This window comes from Gopherus evgoodei, chromosome 8, assembly GCF_007399415.2.
Source record: "Gopherus evgoodei ecotype Sinaloan lineage chromosome 8, rGopEvg1_v1.p, whole genome shotgun sequence".
Lineage (NCBI taxonomy): Eukaryota > Metazoa > Chordata > Testudines > Testudinidae > Gopherus > Gopherus evgoodei.
In genome coordinates this window covers 25,090,203-25,113,881 of record NC_044329.1, presented here as the reverse complement: position 1 = coordinate 25,113,881, position 23,679 = coordinate 25,090,203, and the positions used below count along the sequence as shown (strand labels likewise).

At 39.1% G+C, this 23,679-nt stretch overlaps 1 protein-coding gene across 4 annotated transcripts in view; it reads right to left on the bottom strand.

Moving 5' to 3' along the window:
• Positions 1–23,679, bottom strand: part of GABRG2 (gamma-aminobutyric acid type A receptor gamma2 subunit) — a 96,886-nt gene that overhangs the window by 43,937 nt on the left and 29,270 nt on the right. For 3 of the 4 annotated variants that reach the window (XM_030573603.1, XM_030573604.1, XM_030573605.1), the window contains exons 2-6: positions 17,807–17,955; positions 16,022–16,089; positions 14,159–14,379; positions 10,920–11,002; positions 10,101–10,238 (exon numbers count right to left, since the gene is read on the bottom strand). In XM_030573603.1, the coding sequence (XP_030429463.1) occupies positions 10,101–10,238; positions 10,920–11,002; positions 14,159–14,379; positions 16,022–16,089; positions 17,807–17,955 (659 nt within the window). Of the gene's footprint in view, positions 1–10,100; positions 10,239–10,919; positions 11,003–14,158; positions 14,380–16,021; positions 16,090–17,806; positions 17,956–18,932; positions 19,207–23,679 lie in introns of all 4 variants that reach the window. The other variant, XM_030573607.1, reaches the window with a different exon arrangement.

Below are 23,679 nucleotides of genomic sequence, written 5' to 3'. Positions count from 1 at the left end.
GGTGCTGAGAATTCTAAATAGCATTTTAGGCAACTCACCAGAATATAGCACTTATTCCTATAAAATTTTTAATATGCCCTTCTATTATACAGAAAAGTCTTCTAAAATAGGACTTAATATACAGACTCAGAGTAGTTCAAAAGTAATTATGAATCTACATTTTCTTTAGCCACTAAGCCATTGTGTATAATCTTTTTGAACTAAGGATTTCCCATCACAATTCATTTTAATTAGATCCATCTCCAACTGCAAACAATAAAATTACAGTGATTTTCTCTTGTGGTACTACAACAGTTTCCCAGACAATCAATCATTCATACCAATATTATGATTTTATTGCAAACAGGAAAGAGGGAAAAAAAGAAGAAGAAAAAGGAAAAAACAGAAGTGAGCTGTGTAGAGGAAGTTTTCATTTTATATACATAATGTGCCTCAAAAACTCATCAGTACTTACAAAGCTATATTCACAACTGTGCTAAGGACAACATGATTGTTTTTGTGATGTCTGTAAGCTATTTGCTTTGTGGAAAATGCTTCTGAACATGTGATCAAACTATGGATTTGCTGTTTTTATCCTAAGAAAAAAAACAGTCAAGGGACCTTTTTTTTTTCTTTCTTTTTTACAAGTTTAAATTTCATACTTTATATGTTCGATATTATTTGTCCTACTATTTTAAATAGATGAGTAATGTTTTTCCCTTGAAGTCACTGTTCTCTCATATCAGAAACAGTCCTATATTTATATGTATTACAAAACCAATTATTGCATTCAGCATAGGTGCTTTTCTAATTAATACTGCCTGGGAAGCAACTGAGATGTTTATAAAATCTGGCAGCTCCTTCACTCTCTGATTGTTTGTATATTAATCTCTTTTTCCCTTACCTGTCCTTCCTAAAGCTGTAGTAAACCATGATGCAGGGCAGATATATAGAAAGGCAAACTTGAGCCCAAAGAGCATCTGCTCAATAGAGCACTCTTACTATCTGAGGGTAAGAGCACTTTTATGACTCGGCTACAATACCCGCCAGGGGAAGTCATCTTTTTACTTTGTTGGGGTGACTCAGACAGCGTTACAGCCATGAATAGGCAAGACTGATCAAGGAATAAGATGGCTGAATTATGGTCACTGAAATGTCAACACCCATGTGATTACTGAAACCTTTAACCTTCCCTAAAGGGAGAAAATCTTTATCAAAGAGTCTTTCAACTCTCCTTATAGCCACAGTTAGCAACAAGCAAACCTGAGGCAGAAAATGGAAGTGTAAAGTTCTCAGTATCTTTATCAATGCAAACTTGAATAGAAAAGTACATCTTTCAAAGTACAGGAGTTCAAAATATGTATTTCCATAAGAACACAGGATTTTCCCCATCAGTTCAGACCTTTAGTCCACAAAGCCTAAACTTCCACTGTAAAATGATAGTTACAAAGTTAGGACGTCTTTTTGTTCTGAATGCTTTTATGCATTAACAATGAAACTCTGATAGCCCTTCAAACTCAGTTACAATAGCAGTATGTGGCTAATGCATCTTTTATAATTCAGCTTTCTTGGCTGTGTGCTCCCTCTCAGCATTTTGCATTGAGCTGTTTTCCAATAGTTATGGCAGACAACAAAATTATGGAATCATAGCATGCACTGACGCAACTATCGTGGTCACATTAGTCCAAAAGTTCTCACCGAGAGCTGTTGTTCCTGAAAGAATGACATTTATTTTTTTCCAACCAGCATGGCAGGGCTGCATCACAAACTTTGCTGCACCATGTCCAAAAATAATAGGCCTCAATTAATTATATTTCCTGGATGCCCTGACTGTGTCCTGTTGGATTTCACAAATGTGTGTATTAGAAGTCCTTGTTCCCTAAGGGCTGAAGTCAATATAAGTTTTGTTATTGACTTCACTTGCCATGGGATCAGATTCGTGGTGATTACAACAACTTCAGACTATAGCACAGAATGGCTTGGTGGATGGTCTTTTCACACTGTCGTCATGAGGTGCTACTCACCTGCCTCTGCTAGACAGTAATATCTCATTGGATTGTATGTGCTATTGTCATATGTGAAGTTATGAAGTTCAGCTATATATATGTTACTGAAACATGTTGTGAGGTTGAAAACACCTATGAGCAGCCTGTCAGGTACAACAGTAAAACGGCCAAACAATGATAATAGCTTATTGAGGAAATGCACACAGCTATTGCCCCAGGAACTGTGTACAATAGAACTATCTCAGAGACAGCATTACACTGTTTGATCCAGGTCACAGCTAAAGGGCTTTCCAGCCAGTAGGAAGAAGATATAAAAAGGGGAAAATGACATCATGATGGTTCCTTGTTCTCTCTACAACAACACACCTGGAAATACCTGAGGACAAGGACTGTGTGAAGTGATGGTCCCAGGCTAGAGTGATTTTTAGTCTGTGTATGAAAATCTGGGAAAGCCAAGGCAATTTGTACCTTAAGAATCTGCCAACCTGTTTATCACTCAGGGTGAGAATTTGCTAATTCATATCTTACCTATCCAGTGTTTTAAGTTCAGTTTGCAATTTTATTTCCTACTTTGCTTTTATCTGTTTGCTATCACTTAAAATCTATCTTTTGTAGTTAATAAAACTTGTTTTTATTTTGTCTAAAACCAGTGTGTGGAAAATATAACTTGGGGCAGAAAGTTGTTGCATATCTCTCTCCACATTGAGGGAGGGGTGAATTTTATGAGCTTACGCTGTACAGTTCCCTTTGCAGCACAAGACAGTGTAAGTTTGGGATTACACTCCGGGGGGGGGGCATGTCTTAGCAATGGAGAGGTGTCTTAACTGAGCCTTCCCATGCAGAGGATCTCAGCATCTGTGTGTGAAGCTGCAGCTGGGTATGTCCCTATCTGTATGTATAGTATTAGGAGACAGAAAAAAATCAGGCAAAAACTTAATCATGTGTAAATTGGTTCATCCATATAGTTGAGTAAATATATTTATAATTATTCATTTGTCACACAATTAACCAATTTGGATGGCCAAAGGTGGGACATGCAGTGTATATTTTTGTGCTCTCACCTCCACCTTTTCTTTGTGAACAGATGACTCTCATCGAGAGTGGTACAAATTATTCACAGTAAACAAATGTTCCTGAACAAATTATAATTTCTACAGATGTGTTCATTATTCATAATTGTTTGATTCATAGTTATATGACTAAATTTGAACTTGTGGACTATTCAGAAAATGGTTGCTAAGCAGATTCACTCATCTTGTTTGCTATTGTAGGATTGGTTACATAAATTATATGGTATTATTTCTATTCCCTAGTTGGGGGTTCTCAATTTTATAAATAGGAAAAGTCCTTTTTTCTGTTCACAGATTATCCAGAACTATATAAATGTTGTGAAACAAGAAATAAACAACAAGTATTTTGTGTGAATAATAATAAAAAAACTTTACTGAAGAGTGGACCCAGTGTGGATCCACTCACAAGTATTATTGTATTAATGGCAATTTTGCTTTCTGTAGATATTGTTATGAATAAAACTTTTTCACTTGAATATTCACAAATCAATGAATAAAAGGGTGGTCTGGTATGCCATCAACAAATAGGTTTTGTTATCAAAAGTATTCACTAGTATTGTTTATACTGTATCGGCTGTACCCTAAAGTTTATTTTCATAGGCAGCATGACAAGGAAGACTCCTGGGTGATTCTCTCTGTGTCTTCTGGAGTACTGAGTTTATTTCTGGATGCTACATTTCAGGAAAGATGTGGAAAAATTGGAGCCAGTCCAGAGGAGAGCAACAAAAATGACTAAAGGTCTACAAAACATGAGCTATGAGGAAAGAGTGAAAAAAATGGGTTTGTTTAGTTTGGAGAGGAAAAAACTGAGGGTGGATATAACAGTTTTCAAGTACATAAAAGGTTGTTACAAGGAGTTAGGGTGAAAAATTGTTTTTGTAAATCTCTGAGGGTAGGACAAAAAGCAATGGGCTTAAATTGCAGCAAAAGAGGTTTAGGTTGGGCATTAGGAAAAACTTCCTAACTGTCAGGATAGTTAAGCACTGGAACAAATTGCCTAGGGAGATTGTGGAATCTCCATCATTGGAGAGTTTTTTAAGACCAGGCTAGACAAACACCTATCAGGAATGGTCTAGTTCAGTGGTTCCCAAACTTGTTCTACCACTTATGCATGGAAAGCCCCTGGTGGGCCTGGCAAATTTGTTTACCTGCCATGTCCGCAGGTTCAGCCAGTCGTGGCTCCCAGTAGCTGCGGTTCACTGCTCCAAGACAATGAAAGCTGCTGGAAGCAGCGAACCGCGGCCACTGGAAGCCACAATCGGCCAAATCTGCGAATGAGGCAGGTAGACAAACCGTCCCAGCCCGCCAGTCCCTTTCCCTGCACAAGCAGCGGAACAAGTTTGCGAACTATTCATCTAGTTATTACTTAGTCCCACCTTAAGTGCAGAGGACTGGACCAGATGACCTACTGAGGTCCCTTCCAGTCCTGCACTTCTATGATTCCTTAGGATAATTCAGCCAGAAATATTTAAATTGACATAAAACATAAGAGTTACTGTACCATTGGGGTGCTGAATATCAAGATTTGGAATTTCAGTCTGTCTTTTCTGCCTGCTTTAAATGTTCCATTGTCCTACAGAGAAGATGTTCTTTTGGCTCTTGTGTCTGAAGTCATAATTTAGTATTGTTTTAAAAAAAAAAAGCAAACAAGGGTTGTGAAATAAATCTCCCCCTAAAGCATTAAGAAGGGACCAATAAAGATCCTAAAGATAATCTCAGACACATTGGTTGTCCACTGCCTTGCACCTGTGCAATGTGATGTTTAGGTGAGTGCTGCTCACTGCAAAATCAGAATACAAGTATATAACACCTATTCACTAACTAAATTCTTCAGTTTTGGCCATGGAACACTTGGTACTGCTCAGGAGGGATTACTTGCATAAGTGGCTATAAAACCCCCTCCTCCCTACCACTCCTACTCCCGTGGCTGCTGTTCACTGAGCTGGACAATTTAGAGCAACTTAAGGGTTGCAGTAACTTGCATTGTCTGCCTGAGGCATTGCTAGGTACAGGGACATTTCAGCCATGACCCTTTGGCCCTATCCCTGTACTATGCTGGCTTCTAAGCAATCTCAGGATTGTGCTATGTAGAGGAGAACCTCCTGCAGTCACTCAAGCCAGTTTTACAGTAGCCTTGAAACAGAAGAGCAGTTAGAAATCTGGCCTAATGCAGGTGAGAACTGGGCTATATAAGTCATCTTTGTACTTTCCTGATCCTGAGTTGGCTGTGCCACCCATGGTCATCTCCCATCATAAGTTAGAACAGACTTAGGTTGCACTAATGTTCACTGGCTGTTAGTGGCGCAAAGAACTGTTATGGTGGTTGGGGATAGCCAGCACATAGCGAGGCATTGGACATGCCCCTGTCCCCTAAATATGCCACTATTCAATTAACATTGCTGATCACTGCCTGAAGCTGCTGTGCAATTGCAGTCTCCTGTCTGCTGGAGGACATCAGTCTACTCCCTGATAAACATGATTTAAAAGATTATCAAGTAGATACGAAATATTTCTGTGAATAATAATGTATAGAATACACTATGTGATGCTTTGCTGAATTTACATTAGCATCTCCATTTCCTATAGCGACATCTAAATATGACATACAAAGTATATGTGTCAATACCATAGTTCAGATTAAAGCAGAAACATGGGAGAAAACTGATGGCTGTTAGGAGCTCTCTAGGATTTAGGAGGATTGACTGCCTGCCAACTGTTCACTTCATTACAATGGTGCATCAAGATCAAATATAAGAGCATGTAAATGTGTTCTGTTTAAAAGAACAATGCCTCTGACCAAATTAACTTGTACAAACAAAGAAGGCTGCTTGGGGAAGAAAGGTTCGTTTCCTACCTGAGTGAAAAACATCAATACAGGTTGACCAAGATTTTGTGAGCATGGACTGAAGTTCATGGACTGCATGAAACCTCACGCCCAAGCTCAGTTCAATATGAATGTTTCATACAGCCATGTGGTAATGGCCTATGGACATGTGAAATATTTGATTGTAAAGAATGTGAGCTAAATCACTGTGGTTCCAACAACACAGATCTCAGGAAATGAAAACTTAATTCTCAATGACATTCTGCCCCTTTGCTCAACTTCACAGCACAGACAGCTCACTTCACCCATGGCTAAAACACAGTTACCTCTGTTGTTGTGCTAGAGGTGGCAGCCATTCTGTACCAGCATCACAATAGCTTTTCAGTAGGGAAAAAAATGGTGCATCCAACTGAAACTACGGGGGAATATTTGCAGGCAGAATGCAATTATTTCCACTTAGGAATCTGATGCTGAAGAGCTGTCTCCTGCTGCACAGTGAAATCATTTGGCAAATGAATTAACTGCCTGAAAGCTTCCAAATGTTCCAGGTATATTCACATAGAATGCACTGGCTGTGTCTCTGACTGTTACTGTGCTACTGAGTGTCTAACAATCCATTCCTTTCAGTGGAGTATTCAGAGACAACAGCAGCAGCAGCTTAGCACCTTTAGAGTTAATATTTCTTATTTACATTAAACAAATCCCGGATGTCATCAAAGGCTAGAGCCCATTTGCTCAGTCACCACTTGATTTTTTGGTTCCATGTGACTTTCCAGGTACATTAGAGATGGTTTGAGAAGTTCACTATTTATGGGAACAGGTTCACAACTCAGGATGACTCACTGCATTTAAAAGGAGATGATAGGTTGGCTTGTGATATTCTAGTCGTCTTTTTTTCTTTTGTAGAGGGCAATAGTCTAGGGCCAGATTTCCAAATTTGGGCTCTCCCAATTGTGTGCTGATAGGGGTGTGTGTGTGTGTGGCTAACATGCTGGTTGTGTGTATGCACATTAGGGAGTTGCATGTGCAGGCAGTCAGGTCTTACACATCTTAGTGTCACATATTGTGATATCCAGGTCCCATTGGTTGTTCACTACTCTGTGTCAGCAGCTCCTGTGAGGCCTGACACACTCACCCTACCTAACACATTGTTGTCATAATCTGTATCTAAAAGGTGTCATGTAAGACATCATATCAAAACTCAACTCACTAGTCCTGAAAATCGTGGAGTCTATGTATGGCATGGGTACAAATAGTTATAATTGTTCTTAAAATGTGTTGGGCAACAATACATAAGCCCAGTCTGTCACAGATAAAAGAATGTGAATTTGCATATCTGATCAGCCTCGTCCTCAGGCAGAGATAATGGAAGTTCGCTTACACATAGGGTAACAAAGCTATCAAGATAACAAGCAGTGGGGTAGACAGCACGGTGTCTATACCCCAGCAGCAGAGAGAAACTTTGTCTGGGCTTACTTTTCAAACAATACATTTCAAAGGTTTGCTTGACTATAAAAAGAAGGGGAGAGAACCCCATAGTTATCCTTCACCTAAGGAGTCAAGGAAACCAAGCGCTTTGAGCTCTGTGTGTTGTGTCCTCGCTAAAGGTTTAACCAGCCATGCTGGAAGAAAGTCCATGGTGAGAAAAACTTCTTTGAACAAAAGACTCTTGTTTGTTAAGTTGAGTTTTAGTCTTAGAAACACATTTTTACTTTTTCTTTGTTTGTAGCCATTTCTATCCTTATTGCTTATACTTGATATCATTGAAACCTATGACCTTTTGTTAATAAACTTGTTTTACTTTTACCATAAAGCAACACGGAGGGGTTGACTGAAGTGAAGCGTTTGTCAACCCCAGTTAATAAGCTGCTGTGTACCATCTCTTCAAAGGAGCAGCAAACTTGCTAAGGCTTTCTAGATGCTACAGCAGGGGTCGGCAACCTCTGGCATGCGGCTTGCCAGGGTAAGCACTCTGGTGGGCCGGGCCAGTTTGTTTATCTGCCGCGTCAGCAGATTTGGTGGACCGTGACTCCCACTGGCAGCGGTTCGCCGTCCCAGGCCAATGGGGTGGCAGGAAGCCGCGGCCAGCACACCCCTCGGCCCGCAGCTCTTCCCACCACCCCCATTGGCCTGGGACGGTGATTCGCAGCCAGTGGGAGCCATGCAAATAGCTCTAGCAATAAAAAACCGAGAAAAGAAAATAGAGAGAACATATGATAAACACTACAGGGAGGAGATGCCTATGAACACAATGTTTTTCCAAGTTGTCTGTGCAGTCCCAGCAGGCCTTTAAGAGAAGCTTGGCAGGACTAAGTTGCTTTGGAAAGCATTTCTTGTCACTGATCTAGCGTTGGCTAAAGTAGGTATTTACTGACTTTAAATGCACAATTAATATTGATTAGTTTATTTGTTTAAGTAAATGAAAAAGGGAAACAACAAATATGAGCTTTAAATTATATTGGTTCTCTCAGAGCACTATCATGGTTTCTCAGACCAGATTAAGGGTCCCACAGGAAGAGCTTTTCCTTTTGTGAGAATGCATCATTTCTTTCAATGAACACTCTCTTAATATTACAAGGAACATCATCAAATGCTCTTGATTCACAAATGCAGGAAGCAGCGGAACAATGGAACTGAAGCTTGTAGTATGTTCAAATTGTATTACTTTCCTCTTCCAGACAAATATTTTCCATTAGAGAATGGAAAAAAAAAACAAAGGAAAGGGAAACAGCAAATAAAAGAAACACAAGTCAAGTCTGAGTGAAGTCAATGTGAGATTTGCTGCAGACTTTAATAGGAGCAAGACCAGACCCTAGAACCATCCACTTATTCATTGCTGTCTTTTGTGGATGTGCCTATTTTAGGGGCATGACTGAGGAGAGATGCTATGCTGATTATATATTTTTTGCTCTGGGGGTGAGTGACTCAACCATGCCTTACACAATGCAAATTATTAGTAGCTGTGTTCCACCACTCTCCCCTTGCCCTCCTTTGCACCTTTCATCTGCCAGAAATGGTGGAAGGTCAAACATTTCCTTAATGAGATGACAAAATATTTTCTACAGCGAGGATGGCAGAAGGTGCTTTGAGACAAATGTGACCACAGACTAAGAAGCTTCAGTCCTTTTCTTCCTACCCAGAAGACTAAATATGTCATCAGTGGTTAATATCCACTTTCTCAGGAACTAGGAACCCGACATATCCTGAACCGCATTGCTTTCACTGCGTATAATGTATAAGCAGGCAGCTTTCAGCACTAGCATACCTCCTTTTGGATTATGCTGGTAATGTGACCCTTTTATTAATAATTATTATCATTAATTATTGTCACAAACCCACAGATCTCTTTCAACTTGTGGAATAAAATTTGGTATCATCAAAAGAAACCTCTTTCATTTCAGCTTTCCTTTTGAAAGAAAGAATCAATGACAAAATAAATGTACATGAAAGAATATTAGTATGCAATACCCTTTTGGACTCTTAATAGCTTCCACCAGTCTCCAAATGGCTAATCCTTTCCACCACCAATGCTAGAGTGTATGTGTTTGTGACCTGATTTATTAAGTGGCATGCACTTTCCTGCCTAGTTAATGGAGTAGTATTAAAAATGGTGACCTTACTTTATCATTTTAAAGTCTATTACATACTGAAGGAGGGTAACACAGATAGAAATATGGAGCAGAACTACCTGAGACACACCATATCTAGTTCACGGTAGCTTTTAATAATTCAGAGCTAGCCCTGAGTAAGGGGCAGTGTGCAGCTATGTTGCTGCAACAAGAGAATTGTAACTTTGGGTCACAATTCTCTCCCTGGCTACCCCCCTTGCTTTGGGGGAGAGGGGGTGGGAGGGACAGGTATCATGTAGTATGGTCCAATAGTAGCTTATTACCCTCTGCACAACTGCTCAGCTACACAGCCCAGTGTCCTTAGGGATCCAGTCAAGGCTCCACTTATTCTCTGCTACCCACTCCCTGTCCACCTCCATTGGAGGGGGGACTATGGCCTCCGAGCGGCTGCTCTCTCCTTCCTGTGCTGCTGAATGTGCAGGGCAAGCTTGTGCAAGAGACAGCATTTCATTTTGTAGGATACATGAAGATCTGGTGACTCATAAGGAGTTAAAATCAATTTGTTCTATTAATTGCCAGTGCTGAGCTCCATATATAACATAAAACAAAGAATTTGAATGAAAACAGATTAGAAAAAAGCAGCTTATCTTACCTGAGGTTGTCTTCACTACCTCAGTGGAATTTCTCAGTCCAATAAAAGAAAACTGGTAGAGCCTCCAAGATCTGGTGTCTCCCACTTCCACCGAACTGCGTTTCCACTGATAAATAATTTCTTCCCTGGGGTAGCCATCTTCAAGACAATTACAAATACAGCTGCATACTCTTATTTTTTTTTTTATTTTAATTTAAAAATTTACATTGTGGGAAACATGTTCATTTTCTATTTATCCAGAAAAAATATGGAGCAACATAGTCAGGGGAGTGGGGGTATGTTAGTTACCTTTTAATTAATTTAATATTTTATTTATTTTCCAAAAGCGCATTTTTGGATGGGTTCTCTTTTTGCCTCGCCCCACCTCACCAACTTGACATCTAGAGCACAATCTGACCCTTCTGAAGTCATTGTCAAATCTCTCATTTCACCTTATAGCTTGATTTCAGAGATGTCAACCCACATGCCAACAGTAGTCAATGGAGTGACACACGTATGCAACAAGTGTGACAAAGATCCAGATCACAACATTTATTAATAAAAGCCAACTCTAATGGCAAGCATAATTAAGTATTATGAATATCTGTGTATTCTGATCTAAGCTATGTGTCTCAAAGCACATACCATTCTCAAGTATAATTATTTATTATATCTGTGAACATATACAATGTGTACACATTTACAGAATAAGTTCCAGATCCTCCCTGATCCAAATTCAATTGAAGACAACAGATTGTGCTGATTTACCCTAGCTAAGAATCTTGCCCTACCTATGTCAATGAAATGAAGGTGGAACAGGAAATTTAGCACACTACTTACAGCTTGAAAACTCCAGTGGACAGGAATGTTCATCCATTGGGAAGTTGTGCAACTGCAACTGGCACTCAGCATCTATTGTCAACCTAAAGAGAAGAGATGACAAAGATTTAGTATCAGAATATACAGTGCATGCCATAGTAATTTCTATTGAAAACTAGTGTGGCACACAAACCAAGATTCTTATCAACATGCCCCCAACATACCAAATATACAAAACACAAAATACTATACACACATAAGCACTGTATACAATGGGTATAATTAAGACATGATAATGGGTTTGAAATGGGAGCAGGGTTGGGCATCTAGTAATTCTTTGCTCACATTACTGCCTTTTTCTTCCTTTCTCATTTCATCCCTCATCAATCCAACTTCAAGATTACCTGATATACACTAAGAAGGCAAAGCAATCTGCTCATCAGATAATGATATTCTGATCTCTAAATACAATTTTTTCACTCATGTCCTTGTTTAAAACTGTTTGAATTTACCACATGCTCCATAAATTCAGTGACAATTTGGGTTTGTATTCTGTTGTGGGGATGTTTTAATATCACTCATTAGCATGAGTCCAGTTGGATCTTTCAGGCTTGCAAAAGAGCTTAAGTCTGTGGGTACGTCTACACTACAGGATTATTCCTATTTTACATAAACTGGTTTTATAAAACAGATTGTATAAAGTTGAGTGCACGCAGCCACACTAAGCACATTAATTTGGCAGTGTGCGTCCATGGTCCGAGGCTAGCGTCAATTTCCGAAGCATTGCACTGTGGGTAGCTATTCCGTAGCTATCCCATAGTTCCCGCAGTCTCCCCCGTCCCTTAGAATTCTGGGTTGACAGCCCAGTGGCTGATGGGGCAAAAAATCATTGTCGCGGGTGGTTCTGGGTAAACGTCATCAGTCATTCCTTCCTCCGGGAAAGCAACGGCAGACAATCATTTCGTGCCCTTATTCCCTGGATTGCCCTGGCAGACGCCATAGCACGGCAACCATGGAGCCCGTTCAGCCTTTTTTTTTTTTTTTTTTTTACAGTCACCGTATGTGTACTGGATGCCGCGGACAGAGGCGATACTCCAGTGCTACACAGCAGCATTCATTTGCTTTTGCATGATAGCAGAGATGGTTAACAGTCATTCTGTACCGTCTGCTGCCAGTGTAAACTGGCAATGAGATGATGGTTATCTGTCCTTCTGTACTGTCTGCTGCTATCACGGGTGCCCCTGGCTCAGATCGGCTGGGGGCGCAAAGGCAAAACTGGGAATGACACTCTGAGTCAATCCCTCCTTTATGGTTTCTAAAAATAGAGTCAGTTCTGTCTAGAATATGGGGCAAGTGTACTAGAGAGCCAATGTATCAGAGAGCACAGCTGCTACATGTCAGATCCCACAGAAATGATGAGCTACATGCCATGAAGTTATAAAGAATGAAGGAATAAGAAACAATGACTTGTTAGTGAGATAAAATGAGGGGGAGGCAGCCTCCCGGTGCTATGACAGTCCAGGCAGGACATTAAGCGATGCGGAGGAGAGGAGCCTAGCATTCCGCCGCTATGATAGTCCAGGCAGTACAGAATCTTTTCTTTACACAGGAAAGGGAGGGGGCTGATGGAGCTCAGCCCCCCAGTTGCTACGATGAGGGCGGTTACCAGCCATTCTGTCCCATCTACTGGGAATGACCAGGAATCATTCCTATTTTTACCCAGGCACCCCCGGCCGACCTCACTTGAGGCCAGCCAGGAGCTCTCATGGGCTGATGGTAATGACGGATATCAGTCATATTGTACCGTCTGCCACCGGGGAGGGGAGAGGAGCAAATACTGTTCTTCACTGCTGCACATCGCGTAGTGTAGACCAAGCCTCTGTTAGTAATTCTACCTTGAGGGGCAAGGTTGGCTAGAACATAGTCATACAAATGCCAAGATTTTCACTATTTTCATTAGAAAATCACTTAAGATTTGTTAGGGAATTTAGTGCTCATGACAGTGAGTGACCAACAGCAATGGCTACAGCCAGGCATAATTCCGGCATGCGCTGTGCAAGCTTCAACATACAAGTCTTTGCTCAATATACCATATTTCATCACTTCCAATACTTTTGTAATATGGGATCTTGACTCAAGCTAAGATTTATTATCAGAATTTGAATGTTACTGGAGCTAATCATGATATTTAATAGAACTACGATTACACGTTAATGTCAGATCACTAAAGACAGAAACTGAATGTTTTGAGGAGAAAAGTAGTGAGGTCTTAAGAGAGAAGAGAGCATGGCTTGAGATATTAAGACCTATTTAACATGTCAAAAGCAGATGTAGAATGTGATTTATCAGACTGACTTTGATTCACTCTGGATTTAAATTCCAATCATTTTCCTATCTCTTCCTCAAAATGTGATGCATAATGAATGTAAAATAAATGCAAAATAAAACTCTTGTAATTCAGACATTTCTTCCAACATCAAAAAAAAATTCTTAACCAATGAAGAATGAAGAAATTTTTTACTAACCTCTAAAAAACCAAAAGAGAAATACATGAACTGATAGATACATACAGTGTCCTAATAAAACTTTGATGAATATGCTTTGCATCAGACCTTAAATGACTAATATTACCTCACCAATTTTGTCTTTATTTCCACCAGGATTTTCAAGAATTAAACATTTTTCACCTTGGAGCTTTATCCAGCTCCACTGACGTCAGAAGGAGCTTGAAATGGACTTGAATGAGAACAGGAAACTTTGATGCAAATTAGGTCATAAATACTGATTAATTCAATCAATGATTTTAAAATCCTCTAATTTAATAGCTAAAAGAGAAAATGATAAGAGTGGCAAAAAAAAACCTGGTAAGCGATAAATTGTAAACACAAATCAGGGACAAGATTGTGATACCCTTATATTGAATAGTTCCTTACGCCTCATATAGTTCTATTTACTTTAGTGAGATTCCTTGAGGAATAGGATAGTAAAATCTGAATGGAAATGAGACCCTTAAACTATGGCAATATCCAGCCTTCTAAATAGACAAAGTACAAATGATCTAAGCATTTCACATTTACCAGGACATTTTAAAAATACAATCAGACAAGTTATATTCTAAGTTATGCATTCCAGTTATGTTTAAACCTCTCCTATGATTAGAAATTAATTTATAAGGTATTCCCTATTCACGTTGCAATTGCAGAAAATGTACTTCTTTGGCTTTTCCTTGAGGAACCAAATTCAAATTCAGGTGTAAATACCTTAGTGTATATAGCACTCTGCCATCATTCCAGATCCTGAGCATCCTATTGGGTGTTGTTATCCAATGAGCATCAGCCTTCTTGGAGTTTCGGAAAAATGTATCTGGTATCCAAATCTTCCCAACCATATTACTGTTCAGTCGGAGCACTTTTATTGTGCTGTTGAATTTCAGACGTCTGTCATACCAGGTTTGGGCGAAAAATATATCGATTGTGTATTCCTGTTCATTAACCAGAAATAGTAGTGAAAACATTGTGCACGGCAATGTCAGAGGTGCACTTTTAAAAGCATTTCTCTGAAAAACCTGAAAAAGTATTTTCAGTCACTACAAGAGGGATTGATTCTAAAGCTGGTTGAAAAACTTATTTGATAAATGTTGTGATTTTTATTTTCAAAAATAAGGTTTGATGCTCCCTCCCCGCCATTATTCACCCAGTTATAACTGATAGCTGCTGGTTGTATCTTTTTTCAAGTCAGTGCATCCCTCCCACCATCCAACCAGTCTTAGTTGGGAGAGGTGTGTTTGATCAGGTAGGTAGGGGATACATAATTCCTAGGGTCCTGTGAGGAGGCGCGGAAGGAAGGGGAAGGCTTAGCTGAGCTGGAACCTTCCCTTTCTCTTTCCCTGCCCTGGCACCCCGAATGCACATGGAGGTCATGCCTGATCAGGGAGTGGGGTCAGTGGAAGGGAGAGAATTCTCTGCCTCTTTTTGTCCTCCCATTGGCCAGTCTGTGGTAAGGAAGGAAGACTTGATTGTCCCTCATGCTTGTCCCCTTGCTGCAGCCATTCTGCAGATCTTAGAGGTGTAGTTTGAACTGTGTTTCCAAGAGGCTATGGATCTGGCCAATCACTAGTTTGGGGCATGAGGAAAATATTTGTTTCATATGGCAAGACTGGCAAGGTGTCTGATCAGGGTTTTTTTCTCCTTCCTTGCAGCATCCTGGAGGTCCAATTCTAGGTTAGTTAAGAGAGAAATTTAAAAGCTTTATGTTAATAAGTGATATTTGTAACTTTGTTGCAATTTGCCGTCACTTTGAAGATCAAAGGGGTTAGCTACCAACGGTAAACATAAGAGACCCAGTAGAAAGCTGGTTGACCCTATCAGCATGCAGACCTTAAGTCTTCACTATCTAATCTTTCATGGACATCTTCATTCCACCTCATGGAGAGAGGGGGAGAGGATTCAGAAGTGTACTGAATCCTAGGGATCAGGCGGAAGGGGGCCACCCTTAACTATGGGATATTTGACATCAGGTCATTTAAAACCACACTGGATCAAAGTAAATGTCAGATATTTCCTGTGGAAGGTCTATCACCCTCCAAAAATTAAAAGTTAATTAAATTGCAGATCCATCCCTCCATCTCTGCTTCATTCTACTGTGTGTCATGATCAATGTCTGTATTTCTATATCAAACATTGCCTCTAACACAAGTGTTATGATGTACGTATTTCACAGGTTGTTTCTGGCTGTGAGATGACACAAATACTAAAGAGTTGGCCCCTCCTCTCCCAAATTATCAACATGTTCTGGACTGGATCTTGCAAGCTCTTGCATGATTAAATAAGGGACGACAACATGGTTGCACAATTGTGAGCTAGAAACCGTATAATAATGTTAAACACACTCACACTTTTTTCTGATATAAAGAAAACCTCTGCTTCCACTTGTCCTTACAAACATGCCCTACTCTTTTCCATGAGATTGATATAATAAGACTTTTAAAATAAAATACATACAGTGCAAGTGTCAAAAATAATGAAAACATAATTGCACTGCAACTATAAAGGAATTATTGCATGCATCAAACCAAATATACCAATCATTAAAAGTGTAGCAAAGTGTTAAAAACAGTTACCTACCATATTGATAGCATTCACTGGACCGATGCTATTTACATACATGTCAGTGTGAATTACTGTTGGTTTCACTGTAAGTAAAACAATAAGAATTGCTAATACAAATGATGGTTAAAATCCACAACATAAAAACCACACATAGGGTTATTATTTTGGAGTGTCTATTTTGTGTGTGGTTGGGAAGTGAAAAGTAGGAGTGTGAGCGTGTGTGTGTGTGTGTGTGTGTGTGTGAGCGTGTGTGTGTGTGTGTGTGAGCGTGTGTGTGTGTGTGTGAGAGAGAGAAAAATACAGATTTCCAAACAGCAAATATAGTACAAAATAAATTTTACAGCAATAATTCTAGTTCCTCAATAGACAGAGACACTTCAGAGCCGGATTCTGATTGCACTTATACTGGTGTAAATGAGGAATAATTATTGGACTCAAAGGCAATACACTGGTGTGAGTGAGATCAGAATGATGCTATGCCCATGTGGTGTTGTCTGTGTAGGGGACTTTGTTTCTCAAAAACATATTTTATCAAATGCTACTTCTTGAGGAAAACAAACACTTCTTTCACAGTCCTCTTACACTGTGTTTCATCACTCATTTCACATGATGGGACTCAATGCAATGTGACTGGCATAGCCTGAAGTGATGTCTGCAGATAAACAATCACTTCATGAGCCCAAAACAACATTTGGGGCTTGCAAAACAGGAACAGAAAACAATTGTTAAACTAATTTAGTTTGAAATATTGTTCCCCCACTTTGATCATATTAATTCCAGACACTCTTTACTAAAACAAAATCAATCTTCCTAGATTACTTTTATGGATGTTCCACTCCTTTTATTCCCTAAATACTGGGATTGGGAGAACAAGCCATAGAACATTTCTGGTTATATGTGTTTCATTGGGAATTCCTCTGCTATTTTTACAATGTATAAGTAAATATTATCATTGGGTGTTACCCACATAAACACTCAGGTTAACTTTCTTTGTGGAGTAGGTAAAAATTTTCATCCTTGGTTTTAAACTTCTTCACAGACTTTCTTGAGCTAACCTATTTCATGGAGCTTGCTGCCCCCTACTTCCCTTTGTTTCTCTAGTCCACGACTTCTCTGCTCCTTTCCACAATCTCATTATTATTATTATTATTAGACCCTTCACTTCTGTAGCTTTTTATGATCTGGGACAGGCTTCATATGTTGCTTCATTTCTTTAACTAGTCCATTGCTTTTCTAAGCTCATGTGAAAACCCATATGAGTGACAGCCTCAGCTGATGAAAATGGATATAAATCATATTGTCTCCCTTTCTCTATACTCCTTTCTGTCCTCTCCATCTACTGCTATGTATTATTTGTAACTCTGTGACTGTATAATTTAACTGTTTAGAGCACTTAGTGATTCTCACCAACATTTACAAATCTGAATGCTTAAAGTTAAACGCCTAACTTCATGTTTAGGCACAAAATAGAAGTGGCCTGATTTTCAAAGTAGTTGAGTTTCCGCAGCTTGAGCAATTTCAATAGAATTTGTGGGTGCTCAGAACTATTGCAAATCAGGCCACTTAGGTTCCTTGAGATGGATTTATCAGCCTATCCTTATACCCCTTATATACAAGTCTGACTTACATATCGTGGCCAGAGAGTTTATGATAGATATTTTAAAAAATGAAGTTATATTGTATTATATTATGTTTTCATACCTTCTTTGTGTGGATTATGCTTCCAATATATATATTGCAATGTGAGAAATTCTCTTCCTCCAGCCCCCATTTCAATTAAAAATAGGTTAGAAAACACACCTCCTATGTCAGGTCTCAGTTTGTTGTCATATCCCTCCAGCAAGCCATTTAAAATCAGGGTGACATCACTCTCGTGGACTTTGGGAGTCAAAACCCATGTTTTGTTGGATGTATAATCTTCATAGTCATCATCCCCCTTTTGGCTAGAACTGTGAAGGAAAGAAAATTGAAGAACAAGAAAGTCTTGAAAAATCCGAATGTTGGAATTACATCCATACACAGCCCCTTTTGAAAATGTGCTAAATGAATAATCCTGTTCTAACAGCACTGCAGTGCTTCACAGAGCATTACACAATGTTGCCCATTTGACAACAGAAATATTGTAGACAGGATGTCACTTATTACCTAAGGTTAAAGCTCACTTTAGTGAACTTTCCTTTGGTATAACAGAGATCATTTCCTGTGTATTCTATGGTATATCAATGCTTTTGTCCTTTGAGACATCTGTTTCTTCTCTTCTTGGCTCAGCTGGGACCTATTATAAAAAAATCTCTTCTTGTCACTTAGTTTATGCAAAAATCCAGTAGAATATTACTTTGTACGGACACCATGTACTTGCATTATTTCCCTTTGAGATGATAACTTGACATATCCTATTAATGACAGGACCAATAATTAGATGAATTCAGACAAACTGTCATGTAGCCTCACTGCTCTATGACGAGCCTGAGTTTGTTGCGCAAATGGAAAGTTCAACACAAATAGTTTTGGACTTGGTTTTCACTTTCACTTTTGCTCACCAGAGGCCAATCAAAAATAAAATAGCTGATTTGCAATTTTTTTCCTGTCACCAAACTAGGACTCACAGGAAATCCAGTAACCCAACTCTCATACTATAGAAAGGGCAAGTCAGATGCTGAGAACTGTAAATTACAGCTTGCGTTTTCTTCAAAATGCCTGGTTCTAATACCAGGGAAAGTGATATTTCTCTGGCACAGTGTTAGGAGATACTGTGCAAGCTCTTTCACACAGCTCTGCCAATGCTCCTCTATCCTGAGCTGCTGCAAGATTCTTCCTATTCCAGCCTTCAGATCGTTCTTGATTTGAGACTGTTATTGGTGCTGAAAACATGCTAAATTATATGGGAGTTCACAAATAGGAACTAAAAGGAGGTCGTCACACTCACCTTTGCTTGAGAACACAGTCTCATATCCATAATGTGCAAATTATAGCCACACCTGTAAGAGGCACTAGTGGGGGAGGGGTACAGGAACTCTATCTGCTGGATCATCAGCTGTGCTGAACTCATGCTTGAGGGGAGGCAACCCCAGTGCAAATAAGTGCAGCCATGGGATCCCCAGTGACCACTGTACTGGCCCAGAACTGCAGTGAGCTAAGAGCCCATACTTTCATCCTTAGATCACCATCTCTTTGCCTTTGGCCCACTCTGGAAAACCGTTCTGTAGCGAGAAGAAAGGCTGGGTGGCATAAAGCCAACTATGCTTACTCTATGCCACCATGGGATTCCAGCAGCACAAATGAAATTTAACGAGGCCTGAAGATATGGATCAGTTTCTCATCCCTTCCCATTACAATATCATGGGAAGAAGCCTTAATGAAGCAGCTTGCTTTCCCTGGTCGTGATCATGCAAGGTTCTTAATGTCTCTGAAAGGAGCCGAATGCCCTGCCCTTGAAGTCCATGGGATTTAAACGCATTTGGCATCCCTCAGGAAGCAATGCAGGACTGGACTCCAGAGTGGAAGACAGGGCTATTTGGTGATGCTGTCAGAACCACATTCCAGAGGAGATAAGGCTGGGACAAGGTCAGCACTGCCTTCCCTGTACACAAGCTAGCACTCGGAAGCTGATACTGGAGGTAGTGCATGCTATACTCTTTAAACATGTTTAGCAATACCGTTGTTGTGTGCACTCCCCCAGGCATCCCTCTGTACTGCTTAGGCATCATGTGCCACCAGCCATCACTGGTCAGATACTACCTAATCCTCCTCCACCCAGCCAGAGAGAGAGATGCACATAATTGAGCCTTTAATGTTTATTGGCGATCAAAAGGACAATTTTTAATTGACACTGTGCTGCACAACTCTCCACTATGTAGAGACAAACCGGGCACGAATAATTAAATTGGTGAGAGAAGCTGGTTTATTCAACTGTCTGGAGTTTCAAACATTTAATTGCATTTCAAAGGAACAAATCTCAGGCAACATACACCCTCCTGTATGGTGCAAGAAGCCATATAATCTATATTGCAAACACGGGATTGGATTATATGTTTTTTAATCTGTATGAAATGCATAGAAAACCCAAAGTAATTTATCAAAGTCATGTGTCTTTGATGTAATCAATTAAAAGCTTTTTCAGAGTTCCTTCTGAAGCAGAATTTTCTATTTTCCTAAGTGAAAAAGAAACTCTAAATTAAACATCTCTTCACTCACAGAACACATTCCTGAATATGAGGGAGGTGAATGAGGTTTAAAACTTGAGCTGCTAATTACAATGGCTAGAATGACAGAGAGAATAGTATTCTTATTTGGCCTAAAAGGATAATTCTGAAGACATAGTCCACAAAAGACTTTACAGTCTGGATTCAAAGTTTTATGTTGTCTGCTTAGTACTGCTCTGGTGACACAAAATTGCCATAAACCCAATTTAACTGACCAGTGAAGCCAAGTTTATTATAGCTGTGTTGCATCATCAGAGCAGTGCAAGGCAGCCAGAGCGAGATGATGAATCTGGCTCCAGGGAGTCAGTGGACGATGAATCTTCAGTAACTGTATTATTATCTGAACTAATAGTCAGTCTTTTATGAGTAAACCTAAGCAGAAGATTAGACCAAGTAGGAGATTTTGTTTAAACTTGTTTATTTTTAATGTTACTCCTTGGTGCCTTTCTTTTACATTTTATAATTTATATTTTTGATTAAGTGAATACAGATATATTTTAGAAAAGTTAGATGCCTGCAAGTCACCAGGGCCTGATGAAATGCATCCTAGAATACTCAAGGAGTTAATAGAGGAGGTCTCTGAGCCTCTAGCTATTATCTTTGGAAAGTCATGGGAGACGGAAAGATTCCAGAAGACTGGAAAAGGGCAAATATAGTGCCCATCTATAAAAAGGGAAATAAAAACAACCCAGGAAACTACAGACCAGTTAGTTTAACTTCTGTGCCAGGGAAGAAAATGGAGCAAGTAATTAAAGAAATCATCTGCAAAACTTGGAAGGTGGTAAGGTGATAGGGAATAGCCAGCATGGATTTGTAAAGAACAAATCGTGTAAAACCAATCTGACAGCTTTCTTTGATAGGATAACGAGCCTTGTGGATAAGGGAGAAGCGGTGGATGTGGTATACCTAGACTTTAGTAAGACATTTGATATGGTCTCTCATGATATCCTTATCAATAAACTAGGCAAATACAATTTAGATGGGGCTACTATAAGGTGAGTGCATAACTGGCTGGATAACCGTACTCAGAGAGTAGTTATTAATGGCTCCCAATAACCAGGTAAATGTTGCCTGTGATTTAATAGCAAACTTTTTAAAAATGCATTTACTAGACAAACAGTGATGAAGTTTAATAATGAGCATGCTCTGGGTATATAAGAAAGCAACTATTAAATTGTAAATCATGACCCTGAAGGAGGAGGCTGGTCATGCTCTAATCAATGCTGGAGGCAAATCAGGGACAAAAATGGCCCCAGCTGTAGATGTTAGTTTTATGATCAGAAAACTTGCTATGTGAAAACGGCATCTCCTCACACAACAGAGCTGCACCTTGTGTCACTGAGAGACAAAAATCAAGTTTTTGCTATCTTAGACAGTAAGCATTAATTTTTGCAGAGTCCACAGTTATAAGATAGTGAGCTATAATGCATTCTGCTCATGCATCTAATGAAGATTAATCAAAACCATGCCATTTCATGGATATAATATAGTTTGGCCCACCAAATGTTATTACTGGTGATGATTCACAAGCCAAAAGTTAGTGTTTCTGGCCTCAAGATACATTTTAAGGACTAATATGTAGAAAAGAGTTCCATCTTTTTACTTGTAAACTAAGCAAATGTGGTATAAAAATCCTACAGAGAACAATATTTTTAGAGTGACTATTCAGAATAGAACCTGGCTTTAAATTGAATAAATTCTCATATAGCAATATTTCCACAATCATATCAATATTTATTTCAGAGATCTAAAGTACATACCAAGAAGAAATTCTCTCCTAGATCTCTAAAATGAGTTTGCTTCATTGTGTTTCTGTCTTATTTAAATAATGTATGACTTCCAACTTCTAGCTCTAAAGAGCATTTTAGAGGGAAAAAGAACAATTTTAACAGCTGTCTCTTGTTTATGCAATGTTGAGTAAAATTTACAAATTTGTAAATGTTCCCTTTGGCAGTACATGAAAAAAAATATTTAAAACTCTTTTTCCTTGTGTGTTTTATATACTTACAATCTATTAGTTTGAATATTTTCATCTTTTTATGATTAAAGTATGCCCAATACTGCTAATCTCTCAATTATATTTAGATATAAAGGACATATATAGCATTTTAGAAGACCATGTCTATTACATTGATAGAAAAAGAAAATATAGTGCAGAGCCGAATGTATATGGAAAATAAAAACGTTCAAAATTGAAGAAATGAAACACAGTAGGATACAATAGGAGCTAGAATGCTAAGGGACCAATAAGACTTCTTGAAATATCATGCATAGTTATCTATCTAATTAGGCTGGAAGCTCTTCTGATCTGTGTTTGTACAGAGTCTCACACAATGGCCCAATTTTGATTGGAGTCTCCAGGTGGTAATGTAATACAACTATATTATTGAGTATTATGATATGCTCTTTTGAAAAATATTTAAGTTGAGAACATCTCCTCATGGTACCAATGTTTTCTATTCACAATTGACAGTTCCTGAGTGGTGATGAGCACCCGTAGCTCTCATTGACTTCATGGGGACTTGCAAGTATTCAGCACCTGGCAGGATCAGGCCTAATAGTATTTAAGGATGGGAGAGTTTAGGACTTTTCAGATTTTTTTTTTTGAGAAATCTACAGACAACTTTGTTGATTTGCAGCCCTCTAGTGCTAAAGACTCCATCTCATACTTGATGATGAATTGCAGGAGTGGGACAGTGATCTGTTTGCTCTCCGGGGAGGTGGTGTCTACTAAACCTTCATCAGTTGCCACTTCTGGCATTTTGAAATCCCAAACCTAAAAGGAAGTCTAAGGCTTCAGGAGTGATTAATGAAGGAACAGTCAGTCTAATACCTAATGAAAGTTATGTTCTTAAAGCCCCATTCATATTCTTAAGACCCTCTGAGCCTATATTATCAGAAATAGACTGGTCTATCTTCCCAGTGTTTTCAGCATCATGAAACTAAACTGCTAAAATTCTCCTATCAAGATTATTTGGAAACACTTTAGGAATTATCTTTTTTTCCTTATGAATATTGGGGGACTTCAGATGGAATACTCAAAACAAGTAAGCAAATGTACACTCCTATCTTGCTAATGTGCATTAAAGCATATTTTTTAAGAAGTTAATTTGTTTTAGCAATTTTGACACATATGCCCTCTTATCCTGTTGATAGCCTGGAAGAATAAAATATATGAATTCAAGCCATTTTATTAGAGGTGTTTGGTCTACTGTTTTGAGGTAGAACTTCCTGAGTTCTAATCCCTGCTATAAGCCAACTCTTTCTCTAGTTTTGGACAAGTCACTTAATGTCTCTACTCCGTTTTCCCATCTGAAAAATCCAAATAATAGTAATACCAGCATAGGTCAGACTCTGATCTCCTAGCTTAATATTTAATAGAACTTCAATTTCGATGGGAGTACTTCTTCAGTAAAGTACTATTTAGTGTGACTATAGGAGCCATAATCAGGCCCTTAGAAACAGATCCTG